Source organism: Zonotrichia albicollis, chromosome 34 (genome assembly GCF_047830755.1).
Source record: "Zonotrichia albicollis isolate bZonAlb1 chromosome 34, bZonAlb1.hap1, whole genome shotgun sequence".
Classification (NCBI taxonomy): Eukaryota; Metazoa; Chordata; class Aves; order Passeriformes; family Passerellidae; genus Zonotrichia; species Zonotrichia albicollis.
In genome coordinates, this window is record NC_133852.1 from 2,241,887 (window position 1) to 2,260,339 (window position 18,453).

Genomic DNA, 18,453 nt, shown 5'->3' on the forward strand with positions numbered 1-18,453 from the left:
GAACCCAACAGGACCTTCAGGGAACGGGGTACGCGGGTTTGGGGTGAAATCCGGGGATTTGGGGTGAATTCTGGGGGTTTTGGGGTGAAATCCGGGGATTTGGAGTGAAATCCGGGGGTTTTGGGGTGAAATCCGGGGGTTTTGGGGCATTTTGGGTGAGTTTGGGGGGATTTTGAGGGAGTTTGGGGCAGTTTTGGGGCTCCTGTTCCCCCGCTGGACCCCGAGGGGGCGCAGGCTCTGATCGAGTGCTATGAACCAAACAGGACCTTTAGAGAAAGGGGTATGCAGATTTGGGGTGAAATCCGGGGATTTTGGGGTGAAATCCAGGCGTTTTGGGGCATTTTGGGTGTTGGGGGTTTTGGTCCAGGCCAGCTGTCCCTCCAGGGGTGATTTTTGGGTAATTTTGGGGGTGTTTTTGGGGTGGTTTTGTGCATTTTTGGCTCAGGCCAGCTATCTCTCAAGGGGTGGATTTTGGGTTGATTTTGGGGGTGTTTTTGGGATGAATTTGGGTTAATTTAGGGTGATTTTGGGCCAGGCCAGCTGTCTCTCTCGGGGTGATTTTTGTGTGTATTTTGGGGGTGATTTTGGGTTGATTTTGTGTGTTTTTGGGGCCAGGCCAGCTCTCTCTCGGGATGATTTTGGGATGGTTTTGTGTGTATTTTGGGGGTGATTTTGGGTTGATTTTGTGCGCTTTTGGGTCCAGGCCAGCTCTCTCTCTCGGGGTGATTTTTGTGTGTATTTTGGGGTGATTTTGGGTTGATTTTGTGCGTTTTTGGGTCCAGGCCAGCTCTCCCTCAAGGGGTGATTTTGGGATGGTTTTGTGTGTATTTTGTGGGTGATTTTGGGTTGATTTTGTGCGTTTTTGGGTCCAGGCCAGCTCTCTCTCTCGGGGTGATTTTGGGATGGTTTTGTGTGTATTTTGGGGGTGATTTTGGGTTAATTTTGTGCGTTTTTGGGTCCAGGCCAGCTCTCCCTCGAGGGTTTCTGCCGTTACCTGGGCGGGGACGAGAACGGGATCGTCCCCCCCGAGACGCTGGGGCTGCACCAGGACATGACCCAGCCCCTGTGCAGCTACTTCATCAACTCCTCGCACAACACCTACCTGACAGGTGGAAACGGCGCCCCGAAAAACCCCCAAACGCAAAAAACCCCGAAATTCTGCCCCAAAAAATGCCCGAAATACAAAACCCCCAAAAACCCCCAAAAAACCCCCCAAAAAATCCCAAAAATCACACCCTAAAAACCCCAAACCCGACCCCAAAGTCTCTGGGGTGGTTTTGGGGCTCAATCCCAAAGTTTGGGGTCTCTGGGCGGGGTTTTGGGATGGAAATTGGGGTTTTTGGGGTTTTTTTGGCGTTTTTTTGTGTTTTCTCTATTTCAGCCATACCTAATGGGATTTTTTTGGTTTTTTTTTTGCTTCCGCCATACCAAATCTGATTTTTCTGGTTTTTCCTCCCTTTTTGGGGTCTCTCTGCCCCCAGCCGGGCAGCTGACCGCGCTCTCCTCGGCCAAGATCGGATTTTTTGGGGTTTTTTTGCGTTTTTTTTGGGTTTTTGGGGTTTTATGTATTTCAGCCATTCCTGATGTGATTTTCTCGGGGTTTTTTTTGTTTCCCCCATACCCAATGCGATTTTTCTGATTTTTCTGATTTTTGGGGCCTGTCCCTCCCCAGCCGGGCAGCTGACCGCGCTCTCCTCGGCCGAGATGGGATTTTTTGGGGGTTTTTTGGGATATTTCGTATTTCAGCCGTTCCCCATCGGATTTTCTCGGGGTTTTTTGTGTTTCCGCCATACCCAATGCGATTTTTCTGTTTTTTCCTCCCGTTTTGGGGTCTCTCTGGCCGCAGCCGGGCAGCTGACCGGGCTCTCCTCGGCCGAGATGTACCGGCAGGTTCTGCTCAGCGGCTGCCGCTGCGTCGAGCTCGACTGCTGGCAGGGCCGGCCCCCGGAGGAGGAGCCGCTGGTGACGCACGGCTTCACCATGACCACCGAGGTGCCCTTCAAGGTAAAATTCACCCCAAAAACAGCGAAATTCACCCCAAAAACACCCCCAAAATCACCCCAAAAAACTGCCCCAAAAACTGCCCCAAAATCGCCCCAAAAACTGACCCAAAACCCCCCAGTCACGGCTTCACCATGACCACCGAGGTGCCCTTCAAGGTAACCCCAAAACCAGCGAAATTCACCCCAAAAACTGCCCCAAAACTGCCCCAAAACCCCAGCAAAAAACTGGCCCGAAATCGCCCCAAAAACCGCCCCAAAATCGTCCTAAAACCGCCCAGTCACGGCTTCACCATGACCACCGAGGTGCCCTTCAGGGTGAGCCAAAAACAGCGAAATTCACCCCAAAAACACCCCCAAAATCACCCCAAAAACCCAGCGAAAAACTGGCCCGAAATCGCCCCAAAAACTGCCCCAAAACCCCCCAGTCACGACTTCACCATGACGACCGAGGTGCCCTTCAGGGTGAGCCAAAATCACCCAAATTCACCCCAAAATCACCCCCAAAACTGCCCCAAAACCCAGCAAAAAACTGACCCAAAATCGCCCCAAAACCCACCCCAAAACTGCCCCAAAACCCCCCAGTCACGGCTTCACCATGACCACCGAGGTGCCCTTCAGGGTGAGCCAAAAACAGCGAAATTCACCCCAAAATCACCCCCAAAATCACCCCAAAAACCCAGCGAAAAACTGCCCCAAAACTGCCCCAAAAACTGCCCCAAAACCGCCCAGTCACGGCTTCACCATGACCACCGAGGTGCCCTTCAGGGTGAGCCAAAATCACCCAAATTCACCCCAAAAACACCCCCAAAACTGCCCCAAAACCCAGCAAAAAACTGCCCCAAAATCGCCCCAAAAACTGCCCCAAAACTGCCCCAAAAACTGCCCCAAAACCCCCCAGTCACGGCTTCACCATGACCACCGAGGTGCCCTTCAGGGTGAGCCAAAACCACCCAAATTCACCCCAAAATCACCCCCAAAACCGCCCCAAAACCCAGCAAAAAACTGCCCCAAAACCGCCCCAAAAACTGCCCCAAAATCACCCCAAAAACCCAGCACAAAACTGCCCCAAAACCGCCCCAGTTTTTTGGGGTTTTTGGGTCACTGGGCTGTTTTGGGGTCAGTTTTGGGGTTTTGGGGTCAGTTGTTTGGTTTTGGATCCCAGGGCTGTTTTGGGGTTGGTTTTGAAGCTGTTTTGGGGTGGATTGTTGGGATTTTGGGGTCACTTTTGGTGGTTTTGGGTCCCTGGGTGGTTTTTGGGGTCCCAGGGCTGTTTTTGGGGTGGATTTTGGGGTTTTTGGGTCACTTTTGGTGCTTTCGGCCCCGCCGGCAGGAGGTGATCGAGGCCATCGCCGAAAGCGCCTTCAAGACGTCGCCGTACCCGGTGATCCTGAGCTTCGAGAACCACGTGGACTCGTGAGCCAAAATCCCCAAAATTTACCCCAAAATAACCCCAAAAACCCCGGTGATCCTGAGCTTCGAGAACCACGTGGACTCGTGAGCCAAAATCCCCAAAATTTACCCCAAAATTTACTCCAAAACAACCCCAAAAACCCCCAGTGATCCTGAGCTTCGAGAACCACGTGGACTCGTGAGCCAAAATCCCCAAAATTTACCCCAAAATCACCCCAAAAACCCCAAAAACCCCGGTGATCCTGAGCTTCGAGAACCACGTGGACTCGTGAGCCAAAATCCCCAAAATCCACCCCAAAATAACCCCAAAAACCCCGGTGATCCTGAGCTTCGAGAACCACGTGGACTCGTGAGCCAAAATCCCCAAAATTTACCCCAAAATAACCCCAAAAACCCCGGTGATCCTGAGCTTCGAGAACCACGTGGACTCGTGAGCCAAAATCCCCAAAATTTACCCCAAAATTTACTCCAAAACAACCCCAAAAACCCCCAGTGATCCTGAGCTTCGAGAACCACGTGGACTCGTGAGCCAAAATCCCCAAAATTTACCCCAAAATCACCCCAAAATAACCCCAAAAACCCCGGTGATCCTGAGCTTCGAGAACCACGTGGACTCGTGAGCCAAAATCCCCCAAATTTACCCCAAAATAACCCCAAAAACCCCAAAAACCCCGGTGATCCTGAGCTTCGAGAACCACGTGGACTTGTGAGCCAAAATCCCCAAAATCCACCCCAAAATAACCCCAAAAACCCCAAAAAACTCCCGGTGATCCTGAGCTTCGAGAACCACGTGGACTCGTGAGCCAAAATCCCCAAAATTTACCCCAAAATTTACCCCAAAATAACCCCAAAAACCCCGGTGATCCTGAGCTTCGAGAACCACGTGGACTCGTGAGCCAAAATCCCCAAAATCCACCCCAAAAACGACCCAAGAAACAAAAAAAACCCCCAAAACCAAAACCCACAAAAAACTTTGAAATCCCAAAATCCACAAAAAACCCCAAAACCACAAAACCCCCACCCAGGAACACCCTGAGTGCCCCAAACCCAAATCCTCTGGGGGATTTTTGGGGCAATTTTGGGGCGGTTTGTGGGGTTTTTGGGGTGGATTTTTGGGGTTTTTGGGGTGGATTTTTGGGGCAGTTTGTGGAGTTTTTGGGGGGATTTTGGGGTGGATTTTGGGGCGGTTTGTGGGGTTTTTGGGGGGGTTTTTGGGGTGGTTTCTTGAGGCTGTTTTTGGGGGGATTTTGGGGCAGTTTCTGAGGTTTCTTGGGTTGATTTTTGGGGTTTTTCTGGTTGTTTTTGGGGTTTCTGGGGTGTTTTTTGGGGTTTTTTGGGGCGCTTTTCTCAGATTTGGGGTCAGAATTTGGGTTTTTTGCCCCAAATTCCCCCCAGGGCGCGGCAGCAGGCGAAGATGGCCGAGTACTGCCGGAGCATCTTCGGGGCCGCGCTGCTGACGGAGCCCCTGGACAAGTACCCGGTGCGTTTGGGGTGAAAAACGGGGAATTCGGGCAAATCTGGGGTGAAAACTGGGGAATTTGGGCAAATCTGTTGGTTTTGGGGGGAATTTTTGGGTTGATTTTTGGGTTAATTTTTGGCGTTTTTGGCGCAGCTGGAGCCCGGGGTTTTGTGAGACATTTGGGGTGATTTTAGGGTTAATTTTTGGGTTAATTTTGGGGGTTTTGGTGCAGCTGGAGCCGGGGTTTTGGTGGGGTTTTTATGGGATATTTGGGCTGATTTTTGGGTTGATTTCCGGTGGTTTTGGCGCAGCTGGAGCCCGGGGTTTTGTGGGACATTTGGGGTGATTTTAGGGTTAATTTTTGGGTTAATTTTTGGCGATTTTGGCGCAGCTGGAGCCCGGGGTGCCCCTGCCCAGCCCCCAGGAGCTGCTGGGCCGGATCCTCATCAAGAACAAGAAACGGCGCCCGGGGGGGAGCGCGCTGCGCCCCAAAAACAGCGGTAAAGCACCCAAAAATGCCCCAAAACCACCCTAAAATACCCCAAAAATGCCCCTAGAACATCCCTGCCCCAAAAACAGCGGTAAAGCAGCAAAAAATGCCCCAAAACCACCCTAAAATACCCCAAAAATACCCCTAAAACATCCCCGCCCCAAAAACAGCGGTAAAGCTCCCAAAAATGCCCCAAAGCACCCCAAAAATACCCCTTAAACATCCCCTGCCCCAAAAACAGCAGTAAAGCTCCCAAAAATGCCCCAAACCACCCTAAAATACCCCAAAAATACCCCTAAAACATCCCCGCCCCAAAAACAGGGGTAAAGCACCCAAAAATGCCCCAAAAACACCCAAAATACCCCAAAAATACCCCTAAAACATCCCTGCCCCAAAAACAGCGGTAAAGCACCCAAAAATGCCCCAAAAACACCCCAAAAATATCCTAAAATACCCCAAAAACATCCCCGCCCCAAAAACAGGGGTAAAGCACCCAAAAATGCCCCAAAAACACCCTAAAATACCCCTAAAATACCCCTAAAACATCCCCGCCCCATAAACAGGGGTAAAGCAGCCAAAAATGCCCCAAAAACACCCCAAAATGACCCAAACTCACCCCAGATCCCCCCCAAAACCCTTCCCAAACTCCATCCCAAATCCACCCTCCTTCATAACCCCAAAATCCCCCAAATTCCATCCCCTAAAAACGCTAAATCTCCAAAATCCTCCAAATGCCCCCAAAATCCACCCCCTAAAAACCCCAAATTCCCCGTAAATCCCCCAAAATCCCCCAAAATCCCCCCAAAATGAGCTCGGACCCCCCCTGTGCCCCCCAGGCCCCCCCGAGTTCGGGGTCCCTGATGGGGACGAGCGGGGGGCGCAGCCCCGGAAACCCCTCGGTGAGTTTGGGGCCGTTCGCGGCTTTTTGGGCATTTTGGGTTTTTTTTTATTTTTGGGGTTATTTTGAGGGTTTTTGTTGGGTTTTTTGAGAGCTTTTTTTTGTTTCTTTGGAGGATTTTGGGGGGGATTTGGGTTTTTTGGGGGGGGGGGTTGGGGGGTTTTTTTAGGGCTTTTTCCGGGGTTTTTTGGGTTATTTTTGGGGGTTTTTTTGGGGGGGGGTTTGGGTTTTTTTTGGGGGCATTTTGGGCTTCTCATGATTGTTCTGGGATTCTGTGGGTTTGGGATGATTTTTGGGTGATTTTGGGGTGGATTTTTGGGTGATTTTGGGGTGGATTTTGGGGGTGTTTGGGATCATTTTTGGGTTGTTTTGGGGGTGATTTTGAGGTGGTTTTTTGGTGGTTTATTTGGGGTGATTTTGGAGTGATTTTCAGGTGGATTTTTGGGTGTTTTGAGTGATTTTGGGGTGTGTTTTGGGGGTGATTTTGGGATGGATTCTGGGGGGATTTGGGGGTGGATTTTTGGGTGATTTTGGGGGTGATTTTGGATGATTTTGGGGTGGTTTATTTGGAGTGATTTTGGGGTGGATTTTGGGGATTTTGGGGTCCCCCAGAGCGCGAGGCCGACAGTGAGGAGGAGGAGGAGGAGGAGCCCCCGGAGATGAAGAAGCCGACGACGGACGAGGTTTGGGGGGATTTTGGGGATTTTGGGAGAATTTTGGGGGTTTTGGGGTCCCCGGGGGAATTTGGGGGAGTTTTGGGGGGTTTTGGGTTTTTTCCTGGCTGTGCATTTTTGGCGTTTTTGGGGTGTTCTGGTTCCTCCCTCATTTTGGGGTTCCAGGTGGGACTTTTGGGGGTTTTTGGGGGTTTTTGGGGTGCCCAAAAGTTTGGATTTTGGGCTTTTCCTGGCTGTGCATTTTTAGGGGTTTTGGGCTTTTCCTGGCTGTGTGGTTTTGGGGGTTTTGGGGGGTTTTTGGTGTTCCTGGCTGCGTGTTTTTGCTGTTTTGGGGATTTTGGTGGTTTTGGGGTGTCCCAACAAGGGATTTTGGGGTTTTTGGGCTGTCCCAATGAGGATTTTTGGGGTTTTTGGGCTGTCCCAATGAGGATTTTGGGGTTTTTGGGCTGTCCCAATGAGGATTTTTGGGGTTTTTGGTGTTTTTGGGGTGCCCAACGCCGATTTTCGGGCAGGGCACGGCGGGCAGCGAGGTGACGGCCACCGAGGCCATGTCCACCCTGGTCACCTACGTGGAGCCCGTCAAGTTCAAATCCTTCCAGGCCGCCCAGAGTGAGGATTGGGGCAAATCTGGGGAAATTTGGGCAATTTGGGGGATTTGAGGCCGTTTTGGGGGGATTTTGGGGGCACTTGAGGGAATTTTGGGGGAATTTTGGAGGGAATTTGGGGTCTGGGGAGGACTGGAGGGAGTTTGGGGGTCCTGGGACGGTTTTGGGTTAATTTTGTGTTGATTTGTGGGGTTTGGGGTTGAATTAAGGGTGAATTTTGGGTGGGTTTGGGGTTGATTTGGGGGGAAGTTTGGTGTTTTGGGGCTGAGTTTGGTGTTCGGGCTGCTTTGGGGTTAATTTCGGGGGATTTTGGGTTAATTTTGGGTGGGTTTTGGGTCTCAGGTTAATTTTGGGCGGTTTGGGGTTAATTTTGGGTGGGATTTTGGGGGTTTGGGGTTAATTTTGGGTGGGGTTTTGGGGGGTTTCAGGATAATTTTGAGTGGGGTTTATGGCTCTGGGGTTGGTTTGGGATTTTGGGGTGAATTTGGGGTTTTTTGGGGTCCCCAGAGCGCAACAGGAGCTTCGAGATGTCGTCGTTCGTGGAGACCAAGGGGCTGGAGCAGCTCACCAAGAGCCCCCTCGAGTTCGTCGAGTATCCAAAAACACAAAACGGACCAAAAACGGCCCAAAACCGAACCCAAAAATGACCCCAAAACAGCCCCAAAAACCGCCCCAAAAACGGCCCCAAAAATGGCTCAAAAATGGCTCAAAAATGGGGCTTTTCAGGGCTTTTTCGGGCCTTTGAGGAATTTTGGGGGATTTTGGGGCTTTTTGGCAATTTTGGGGCATTCAGGGTCTTTATTGGAGGGATTTTGGGCTCAGTTTAGGAGGTTTTGGGGTTTCTGGGTGGGTTTTAGGGTGGATTCTTGAGGTTTTTAGGGTTCCCAAGTGGATTTGGGGTTTCTGGGTGGGTTTTTGGGGTGGATTCTGGGGATTTTGGGTATTTTTGGGTTCCCAGGTGTGCCCAGGTGTGCCTTGACCCCGCCCGGGTACAACAAGCGCCAGCTGAGCCGGGTGTGATGGGGCCAGGTTTGGGGTGGATTTGGGGTTTATGGGCTGTTTTTTGGGGTGGATTCTCGGGGTTTTGGGGCATTTCGGGGTTCCCAGGTGTGCCCAGGTGCGTCCTTGACCCCGCCCGGGTACAACAAGCGCCAGCTGAGCCGGGTGTACCCCAAGGGCACCCGCGTGGACTCCTCCAACTTCCACCCGCAGCTCTTCTGGAACGCCGGCGTGCAGATGGCGGCGCTCAACTTCCAGAGCCTCGGTCAGTACCTGGGATACACCTGAGATACACCTGACACACCTGGGATACACCTGAGATACACCTGGGATACACCTGGGGGGCACCTGAGATACACCTGGGGATACCTGGACACACCTGACACACCTGGGATACACCTGGGATACACCTGACACACCTGGGGACACCTGGGATACACCTGGGATACACCTGGGCACACCTGACACACCTGGGGGCACCTGACACACCTGGGGGGGTACCTGGGGTGCAATGGCGGCGCTCAACTTCCAGAGCCTCGGTCAGTACCTGGGCACACCTGAGATACACCTGGGGTACACCTGGGGGGGCACACCTGGGGGGGTACCTGGGCTGCAATGGCAGCGCTCAACTTCCAGAGGCTCGGTCAGTACCTGGGGGCACCTGGGCACACCTGAGATGCGCCTGGGATACACCTGGGATACACCTGGGGGGCAGCTCGGACACACCTGACATACCATGGCACGCCTTGGCACACCTGGGCACACCTGGGGGCACCTGAGATACACCTGGGGGGTACCTGACACACCTGGGGGGCACCTGAGATACCTGGGATACACCTGGGCACACCTGAGATACACCTGGGCGTACCTGAGATACACCTGGGCGTACCTGAGATACACCTGGGATACACCTGGGGGGCAGCTGGGACACACCTGACATACCATGACACACCTGACACACCTGTCTGACCTGGGCACGCCATGACACACCTGGGCACGCCCGTCTCAGCTGTCTCACCTGTGTGCCCCCCACCTGTGCCAGACGTGCCCCTGCAGCTGAACCTGGCGCTGTTCGAGGCCAACGCGCGCTCGGGGTTCCTGCTCAAGCCGGAGCCGCTGCGGCGCCCGGACAAAACCTTCGACCCCTTCGTGGAGCAGCGGCTGGACGGGATCGTGGCCAACACGCTGAGCGTGCAGGTGAGCCCAGCACACCTGGGGCACCTGGGATACACCTGGGGGCACCTGGGCACACCTGGGCACACCCTGGGCACACCTGGGGGCACCTGGGATACACCTGGGGCACTGGGATACACCTGGGCACACCTGGGCACACCTGGGGGCACCTGGGATACACCTGGGGCACCTGGGATACACCTGGGCACACCTGGGCACACCTGGGATACACCTGGGCACACCTGGGATACACCTGGGATACACCTGGGCACACCTGGGATACACCTGGGCACACCTGGAACGGATCCCAAACACAGAAACCCCAAAAACCCACAAAAACCCCAAAATGTGGGCTCACACGGGATCGTGGCCAACACGCTGAGCGTGCAGGTGAGCCCGGCACACCTGGGGCACCTGGGGGCACCTGGGATACACCTGGGCACACCTGGGATACACCTGGGATACACCTGGGCACACCTGGGATACACCTGGAACCGATATGGAACGGATCCCAAACACAGAAACCCCAAAAACCCACAAAAACCCACAAAAACCCCAAAATGTGGGCTCACACAGGATCGTGGCCAACACGCTGAGCGTGCAGGTGAGCCCGGGCACACCTGGGGCACACCCGGGCACACCTGGGCACACCTGGGCACACCTGGGGGCACCTGGGATACACCTGGGCACACCTGGGCACACCTGGGATACACCTGGGCACACCTGGAACTGACCCAGAACTGATCCTGAACCGGGAAACCCCAAAAATCCACAAAAACCCCACAAACGGAACCCCCTGAGCCCGGATTTGGGTTTTTTTTGGGTTTCTCTCTCTGGTTTTGGGGTTAATTTGGGGGTGTTTGGGGTTTTTGGCGTTTCTGGGCTCAGTTTTGGGGTCAAATTCAGGGTTTTTGGGTTTTTTGCAGGTTCTCTCGGGGTCAGTTCCTCACCGACCGGCGGGTTGGGGTTTGGGGTTTTTTGGGGTTTTTGGTGTATCTCTGTTGAATTTTGAGCTATTTCCACGGGGTTTTTTTCGTTTTTTTTTTATCAGATTTGATTTTTTCGCAGGTTCTCTCGGGTCAGTTCCTCACTGATCGGTGCTGTGGGGTTTGGGGTTTTTTGGGGTTTTTGGTGTATTTCTGTGGGGTTTTGGGCTATTTTCCGCGGGGGTTTTTTTTGTTTTTTTTTAATCAGATTTGATTTTTTCGCAGGTTCTCTCGGGTCAGTTCCTCACCGACCGGCGGGTTGGGGTTTTCGTGGAGCTCGAGGTGTTCGGGCTGCCCGTGGACACGCGGCGCCGCTGCCGCACCCGCACCTGCCAGGGGAACCCCTTCAATCCGTGTGGGACGAGGAGCCGCTGGTGCTGCACAAGGTACGGACCGGGACAAACTGGGATAAACTGGGATGGACTGGGACAAACTGGGATGGGACTGGGGGGGACTGGGGGGGACTGGGGGCAAAAATCCCGGCGGTTTTGGGGTGAGAAATGGCGATTTTGGGGGTAGAAATAGCTTGGTGTGTCCCTGGTGTTACTGGCGGATCTCAGGGGTGTGCCCAGGTGTGCCCAGGTGTCCCAGGTGTGTGCCCAGGTGTGTGCCCAGGTGTGTGCCCAGGTGTGTGTGCCCAGGTGTGTGCCCAGGTGTGCCCAGGTGTGCCAGGTGTGCCCAGGTGTGTGCCCAGGTGTCCCAGGTGTCCCAGGTGTGTGCCCAGGTGTGCCAGGTGTGTGCCCAGGTGTCCCAGGTGTCCCAGGTGTGTGCCCAGGTGTGTGTGCCCAGGTGTGTGCCCAGGTGTGCCCAGGTGTGCCAGGTGTGTGTGCCCAGGTGTGTGCCCAGGTGTGTCCCTGCCCCCAGGTTGTGCTCCCAGCCCTGCACACAGGTGTCACTGGGCTGTCACTGGTGTTACTGGGGTGGCACTGGGGGTGTCACTGGGGCTGTCCCAGGTGTGCCCAGGTGTGTGCCCAGGTGTCCCAGGTGTGTGCCCAGGTGTCCCAGGTGTGTGCCCAGGTGTGTGCCCAGGTGTGTCCAGGTGTCCCAGGTGTGTCCCTGCCCCCAGGTTCTGCTCCCAGCCCTGCACACAGATGTCACTGGGGCTGTCACTGGTGTTACTGGGGTGTCACTGGGCTGTCCCCAGGTGTCCCAGGTGTGCCCAGGTGTGTGCCCAGGTGTGCCCAGGTGTGTGCCCAGGTGTCCCAGGTGTGTGTCCCAGGTGTGCCAGGTGTGTCCCTGCCCCCAGGTTGTGCTCCCAGCCCTGCACACAGGTGTCACTGGGCTGTCACTGGTGTTACTGGGGTGGCACTGGGCTGTCCCAGTTGTCCCAGGTGTGTGCCAGGTGTGTGCCCAGGTGTGTGCCCAGGTGTGTGCCAGGTGCCAGGTGTGTGTGCCCAGGTGTGTGCCCAGGTGTGTGCCAGGTGTGCCAGGTGTGTCCCTACCCCCAGGTTGTGCTCCCCGCCTTGGCCTCCCTGCGCGTGGCCGTGCCCAGGTGTGTGCCCAGGTGTGCCAGGTGTGTCCCTACCCCCAGGTTGTGCTCCCCGCCTTGGCCTCCCTGCGCGTGGCCGCCTACGAGGAGGGCGGGCGGCTCCTGGGCCAGAGGGTGCTGCCGGTGGCCACGCTGCGCTCAGGTGAGGGGACAGGGACAGGTGAGGGGGGGGACTGGGGAGGGGACAGGGGACAGGGGACACGCTGTGCTCAGGTGAGAGGGGACAGGGGACAGGTGAGGGGGGACAGGGGCGGGGACAAGGGAGGGGACAGGGGACACCCCTGCGCTCAGGTGAGAGGGGACAGAGGGGACAGGTGAGGGGGGACAGGGACAGGGGGTACAGGGGAGGGGACAGGGTGTGGTGTCCCTGTGCTCAGGTGAGGGGACAGGGGTCACCCTGTGCTCAGGTGAGGGGGACAGGGGTGTCCCTGTGCTCAGGTGGGACAGGGCCAGGTGAGGGGCTGAGGGGGGTTGGGGGTCCCTGGGGGTTTCTGTCCCATCCTCCCCCCCCACATTCGACCCCTTTGGGGTTCCAGTTTTGGGAGATCCCCAATTTGGGGAGGGGTCTCTGATTTGGGGAGGGGTCTCTGATTTGGGGAGGGGTCTCTGATTTGGGGAGGGGTCTCCGATCCCAATTTGGGGAGGGGTCTCCGATCCCAATTTGGGGAGGGGTCTCTGCTTTGGGGAGGGGTCTCCGATCCCAATTTGGGGAGGGGTCTCCAATCCCAATTTGGGGAGGGGTCTCTGATTTGGGGAGGGGTCTCCGATCCCAATTTGGGGAGGGGTCTCTCTCTCCCCCCCCCAGGCTATCACTACGTGCCGCTGCGCAGCGACAGCAACCAACCCCTGCTGCTGCCGGCGCTGCTGCTGCTGACCCGGGCCAGCGACCACGTACCTGAGGGGCACCAAGGTAACCAACACACCTGGGCACACCTGGGCAGGTAACACACACACCTGGGGGATAAACACACACACACCTGTGGGGCTCACACCCAACCCCTGCTGCTGACCCGGGCCGGGGACCACGTACCTGAGGGGCACCAAGGTAACACCTGGGCACACCTGGGCACACACCTGGGCACACACCTGGGCAGGTAACACACACACCTGGGGATAAACACACCTGGGAACACACCAACCCTGGTTTTGCCCCATTTTCCCCCATTTTTCCACAGTTTTTCCCCATTTTTCCCCCGTTTTCTCCCCGTTTTTGCCCATTTTACCCCATTTTTCCCTATTTTCGCCCGTTTTTCCCCGTTTTTGCCCATTTTTGCCCGTTCTCCCCCAGACGTGGCCGAGGCCCTGAGCAATCCCATCCGGCACCTGACGCTGCTGGACCGGCGGCAGCGGCGCCTGCGGGCCCTGCTGGGGGACCCCGAGGTGAGAGAGACCCAAAATGGGGAGGGGTCCCAAAAATCCTGGGGGGGGGTCCTGAGCCATGGGGGGACCCAAAATCCACTGCTGGGGGACCCCGAGGTGAGAGAGACCCCAAATGGGGAGGGGTCCCCAAAAATGGGGAATCCCCAAAAATGGGGGGGGGGCCAAATCTGCTGGGGACCCCGAGGTGAGAGAGACCCAAAATGGGGAGGGGTCCCAAAAATCCTGGGGGGGGTCCTGAGCCATTGGGAGAGCCCAAAATCCACTGCTGGGGGACCCCGAGGTGAGAGAGACCCCAAAATGGGGAAGGGTCCCAAAAATGGGGGATCCCCAAAAATGGGGGGGTCTGAGGGGTGTGGGGTCCCAAAAATGGGGGGGGGGGCAAAATCTGCTGGGGGACCCCGAGGTGAGAGAGACCCCAAATTGGGGAGGGGTCCCCAAAATGGGGGTTCCAAACTCTGGGGGGGGGAGCCCAAAATCTGGGGGTTTGGGGAGAATTTTGGGGAGGATTCGGGAGGGTCCCAGGTGAATTTTGGGGTTCCCAAGTGAATTTGGTGTTCCCAGGTGGTTTTTGGGGTTTCCGGGTGAATTTTGGGGGCTCTCAGGGGATTCTGGGGTGGTCCCGGGTGTTTTAGGGGTTCCCAAATGGTGGTTTTGGTGTCCCAAATGAATTTTGGGGGGATCTCAGGTGTATTTTGGGGGGATCTCAGGTGATTCTGGGGAGTCCCCAGGTATTTTTGGGGGGTTCCCAGGTGAATGTTGGGGTCTCCAGGTGTTTTTGGGGTCTCCAGGTGTTTCTGGGGGTCCCCAGATGAATTTTGGGTGGGTCCCGCGGTGTTTTCGGGGTCCCTGACCCCCCCTTTCCCCCCAGGACGCCCCCGAGCGGCCCCGCCCGAGCCCGGGGGGGCCCCAGGATCTGGGGGGCCCCTCCCCCCCCCCGAGCCCCGCGCCCCTCCCCCCCCCGGGCCCGGCCCCGCCCCCAGCCCAGGTGAGTACGGGGGGGGGGGGGAGGGGGGAGGGGGGACCCCAAATTTGGGGGGAAAACCCCAAAATCCGCTGAGTTTTGGTGTCTCCCCCCCACCCAGGGCAGCGCGGGGACCTCATCGCCTCCGTGCTCACAGGTACCCCAAAAACCCCAAAATCACCCCAAAATCACCCCCCAAAACCCCAAACTCCCAAAAACCCCTTTAAATCCCCAAAAACCCCAAAATCACCCCAAATCCCAGGCCGGGCTCACCTGGGCCAGGTGCGATCCCTGGGTTTGGGGTTTTGGGGTCCCCCCCGGGGCTCGGGCGGGTTTTGGGGTTTTTGGGTTATTTGGGGGGGATTTTTGGGGTTTTTTTGAGCGCCCCCGGTGATTTTTGGGGTGACTTTTGGGGGGATTTTGGGGTGTTTTTTGGGTGATTTTTGGGTTGATTTTGGGGTGATTTTGGGGTGATTTTGGGGTGTTTTTTGGGGGTGATTTTGGGGTGATTTTGGGGTGAATTTTGGGGTGATTTTTTGGGGGATTTTGGGGTGATTTTTGGGGTGATTTTTGGGGGGATTTTTTGGGTGAATTTTGGGGTGATTTTTGGGGTGATTTTGGGGTGATTTTTGGGGTGAATTTTTGGGTGATTTTTTGGGTGAATTTTGGGGTGATTTTTGGGGGGATTTTGGGGTGACTTTTGGGTCGATTTTGGGGTGAATTTTGGGGGATTTTTTGGGTGAATTTTGGGGTGATTTTGGGGTGATTTTGGGTGAGTTTTGGGGTGACTTTTGGGGTGAGTTTTGGGGTGATTTTTGGGGGATTTTGGGGTGATTTTTGGGGGGATTTTGGGGTGATTTTTGGGTGACTTTTGGGGTGAATTTTGGGGTGACTTTTGGGGGGATTTTGGGATGATTTTGGGGTGATTTTGGGGTGACTTTTGGCGTTTTTGGGTGCCCAGAGGTGTCCCCGGAGCCGCTGGAGGCGCTGAGGCAGCACCGGGGGTACCTGAAGCTGCTGCAGCGGCACCGGAGGGACCTGGAGAGGCTGCGCAAGAAACACCTGAGGGGGCTGCTGGCGCTGCACAGGAAAAGGTGAGCATTGAAAACCCAAAACTGCCCGAAATCACCCCAAAATCACGGCAAAAATAGCCCCAGAAACACCCCAAAAATCACCCCAAAAATACCCCAAAATCACCCTAAAAACACCCCCAAAAACCTGAGGGGGCTGCTGGCGCTGCACAGGAAAAGGTGAGCCCAAAAACCCCCAAAATATCCCCAAAATCACCCTAAAAATAGCCCCAGAAACACCCCAAAATCACGGCAAAAATACCCCAAAAATCACCCTAAAAACTGACCCCCAAATCACCCCAAACACCTGAGGGGGCTGCTGGCGCTGCACAGGAAAAGGTGAGCATTAAAATCCCAAAACTGCCCGAAATCACCCCTAAATCACGGCAAAAATAGCCCCAGAAACACCCCAAAAATCACGGCCAAAATACCCCAAAAATTACCCCAAAAATCACCCCAAAAATCACCCTAAAAACACCCCAAACACCTGAGGGGGCTGCTGGCGCTGCACAGGAAAAGATGAGCATTAAAAACCCAAAACTGCCCGAAATCACCCAAAATCACGGCAAAAATAGCCCCAGAAACACCCCAAAAATCACGGCAAAATCACCCAAAAACTGACCCCCAAATGACCCCAAAAACCTGAGGGGGCTGCCGGCGCTGCACAGGAAAAGGTGAGCCCAAAAACCCCCAAAATATCCCCAAAATCACCCTAAAAATAGCCCCAGAAACACCCCAAAATCACGGCAAAAATACCCCAAAAATCACCCTAAAAACTGACCCCAAATCACCCCAAACACCTGCGGGGGCTGCTGGCGCTGCACAGGAAAAGGTGAGCATTGAAAACCCAAAACTGCCCGAAATCACCCCAAAATCACGGCAAAAATAGCCCAGAAACACCCCAAAAATCACGGCAAAAATACCCAAAAAATTACCCCAAAAATCACCCCAAAAATACCCCAAAAATCACCCTAAAAACACCCCCAAAAACCTGAGGGGGCTGCTGGCGCTGCACAGGAAAAGGTGAGCCCAAAAACCCCAAAAATATCCCAAAAACCCCCAAAATCACCCCAGAAATACCCCAAACACCAACAGGGGCACAGAGGGGGCGGCGCCGCTGCTGCGGGGATTTGGGATTTTGTGGATTTTTCCCAAATTTTGGGTTTTTTACCACATTTACCCCAGCAGAGGCTCCAAGGGGGCGGCGCCACTGCTGGGATTTTTGGGATTTTTGGGATTTTCCCAAATTTTGGTTTTTTCACCCCAGCAGGGCACAGAGGGGGCGGCGCCGCTGCTGCAGCTGCGGGAGGAGCAGCAACAGCTGGAGCTGGGCAGGAGGAGAGAGCAGCTGCGAGAGGTACTGGGATAAACTGGGATGGACTGGGATGGACTGGGATAAACTGGGATGGACTGGGATAAACTGGGATAAACTGGGAACAGCTGCGGGAGGTACTGGGGGGACTGGAGGGACTGGGGGGGACTGGAATAAACTGGGATAAACTGGGATAAACCGGGAACAGCTGCGGGAGGTACTGGGATAAACTGGGATAAACTGGGATAAACTGGGAGCAGCTGCGAGAGGTACTGGGATAAACTGGGATAAACTGGGATAAACCGGGATAAACTGGATAAACTGGGATAAACTGGGAACAGCTGCGGGAGGTACTGGGGGGACTGGGGAACTGGGGGAACTGGGAGGTACTGGGATAAACTGGGATAAACTGGGATGGACTGGGATAAACTGGGAACAGCTGCGGGAGGTACTGGGGGAACTGGGGGAACTGGGAGGGACTGGGAGGGAACCAGGATAAACTGGGAGGGACTGCAATGAACTGGGATAAACTGGGATGGAACTGGGAGCACTGGGATGGACTGGCATAAACTGGGAGGGTCTGTACTGGTCTGTACTGGTTTATACCGGTCCATACTGGTCCGTACTGGTTTATACCGGTCCATACTGGTCCATACTGGTCTGTACTGGTTTATACCGGTCTGTACCGGTCCGTACTGGTCTGTACTGGTCCATACTGGTCCGTACCGGTCTGTCCCGGGCAGGCGCAGCAGCGGCTGCAGGAGGTGGCGCTCGAGGCTCAGCAGGCCCAGCTCAAACGGCTGCGCCGGACCAGCGAGAGGTGCCGGGGGGGACTGGGATAAACTGGGAAGGAATGGGAGGGACTGGATAAACTGGGATGGACTGGGATGGACTGGGATGGACTGGGATGGACTGGGATAAACTGGGATAAACTGGGATAAACTGGGATAGACTGGGATGGACTGGGATGGACTGGGATGGACTGGGATAAACTGGGATAAACTGGGATGGACTGGGATAAACTGGATGGACTGGATAAACTGGGATGGACTGGGATAAACTGGGATGGACTGGGGGGAATTGGGAAACCCAGGGGTGGTTCTGGGCTGGGTTTGGGAGTTTTTGGGTTCCCAGGAGAAGTTTTGGGTGGATTTAGGGTGTTTTGGGTCGATTTGGGGGCAGTTTTAGGTTGATTTTGTTTTTTTTTTTTTAGATTAATTTTGCTGGGTTTGGGTGGATTTGATGTTTTGGGTTGATTTTGGGCTGTTTAGGGTTAATTTGGGGGTTGTTTTGGGTTGATTTTGCTGGTTTTGGGTTGATTTTTGGCTGTTTTGTGTTGATTTTGCCATTTTTGGGCTGATTCTGGGTTAATTTTGCCATTTTTGGGTTGATTTTGGTCTGTTTTGGGTTAATTCGGGTTGATTTTGGTCTGTTTTGTGTTGATTTTGCCATTTTTGGGCTGATTTTTGCCTGTTTTGGGTTGATGTTGGGCTGATTTTGCTGTTTTTGGGTTGATTTAGGGTTAATTTTGGGCTGATTTTGGG

General features: G+C 54.8%; 1 protein-coding gene across 1 annotated transcript in view; it reads left to right on the plus strand.

Moving 5' to 3' along the window:
- PLCB3 (phospholipase C beta 3) overlaps positions 1-18,453 on the plus strand; it is a 28,930-nt gene that overhangs the window by 8,268 nt on the left and 2,209 nt on the right. The window contains 23 exon segments of the mRNA XM_074531054.1: positions 963-1,109; positions 1,847-2,004; positions 3,334-3,416; positions 4,809-4,893; positions 5,264-5,372; positions 6,199-6,261; positions 6,873-6,943; positions 7,447-7,543; positions 8,047-8,131; positions 8,679-8,803; positions 9,581-9,735; positions 10,923-11,049; positions 11,052-11,083; positions 12,229-12,328; positions 12,992-13,096; positions 13,475-13,566; positions 14,199-14,211; positions 14,435-14,551; positions 14,649-14,684; positions 15,489-15,621; positions 16,690-16,726; positions 16,868-16,954; positions 17,653-17,729. Of these exon segments, the coding sequence (XP_074387155.1) occupies positions 963-1,109; positions 1,847-2,004; positions 3,334-3,416; positions 4,809-4,893; positions 5,264-5,372; positions 6,199-6,261; positions 6,873-6,943; positions 7,447-7,543; positions 8,047-8,131; positions 8,679-8,803; positions 9,581-9,735; positions 10,923-11,049; positions 11,052-11,083; positions 12,229-12,328; positions 12,992-13,096; positions 13,475-13,566; positions 14,199-14,211; positions 14,435-14,551; positions 14,649-14,684; positions 15,489-15,621; positions 16,690-16,726; positions 16,868-16,954; positions 17,653-17,729 (2,134 nt within the window).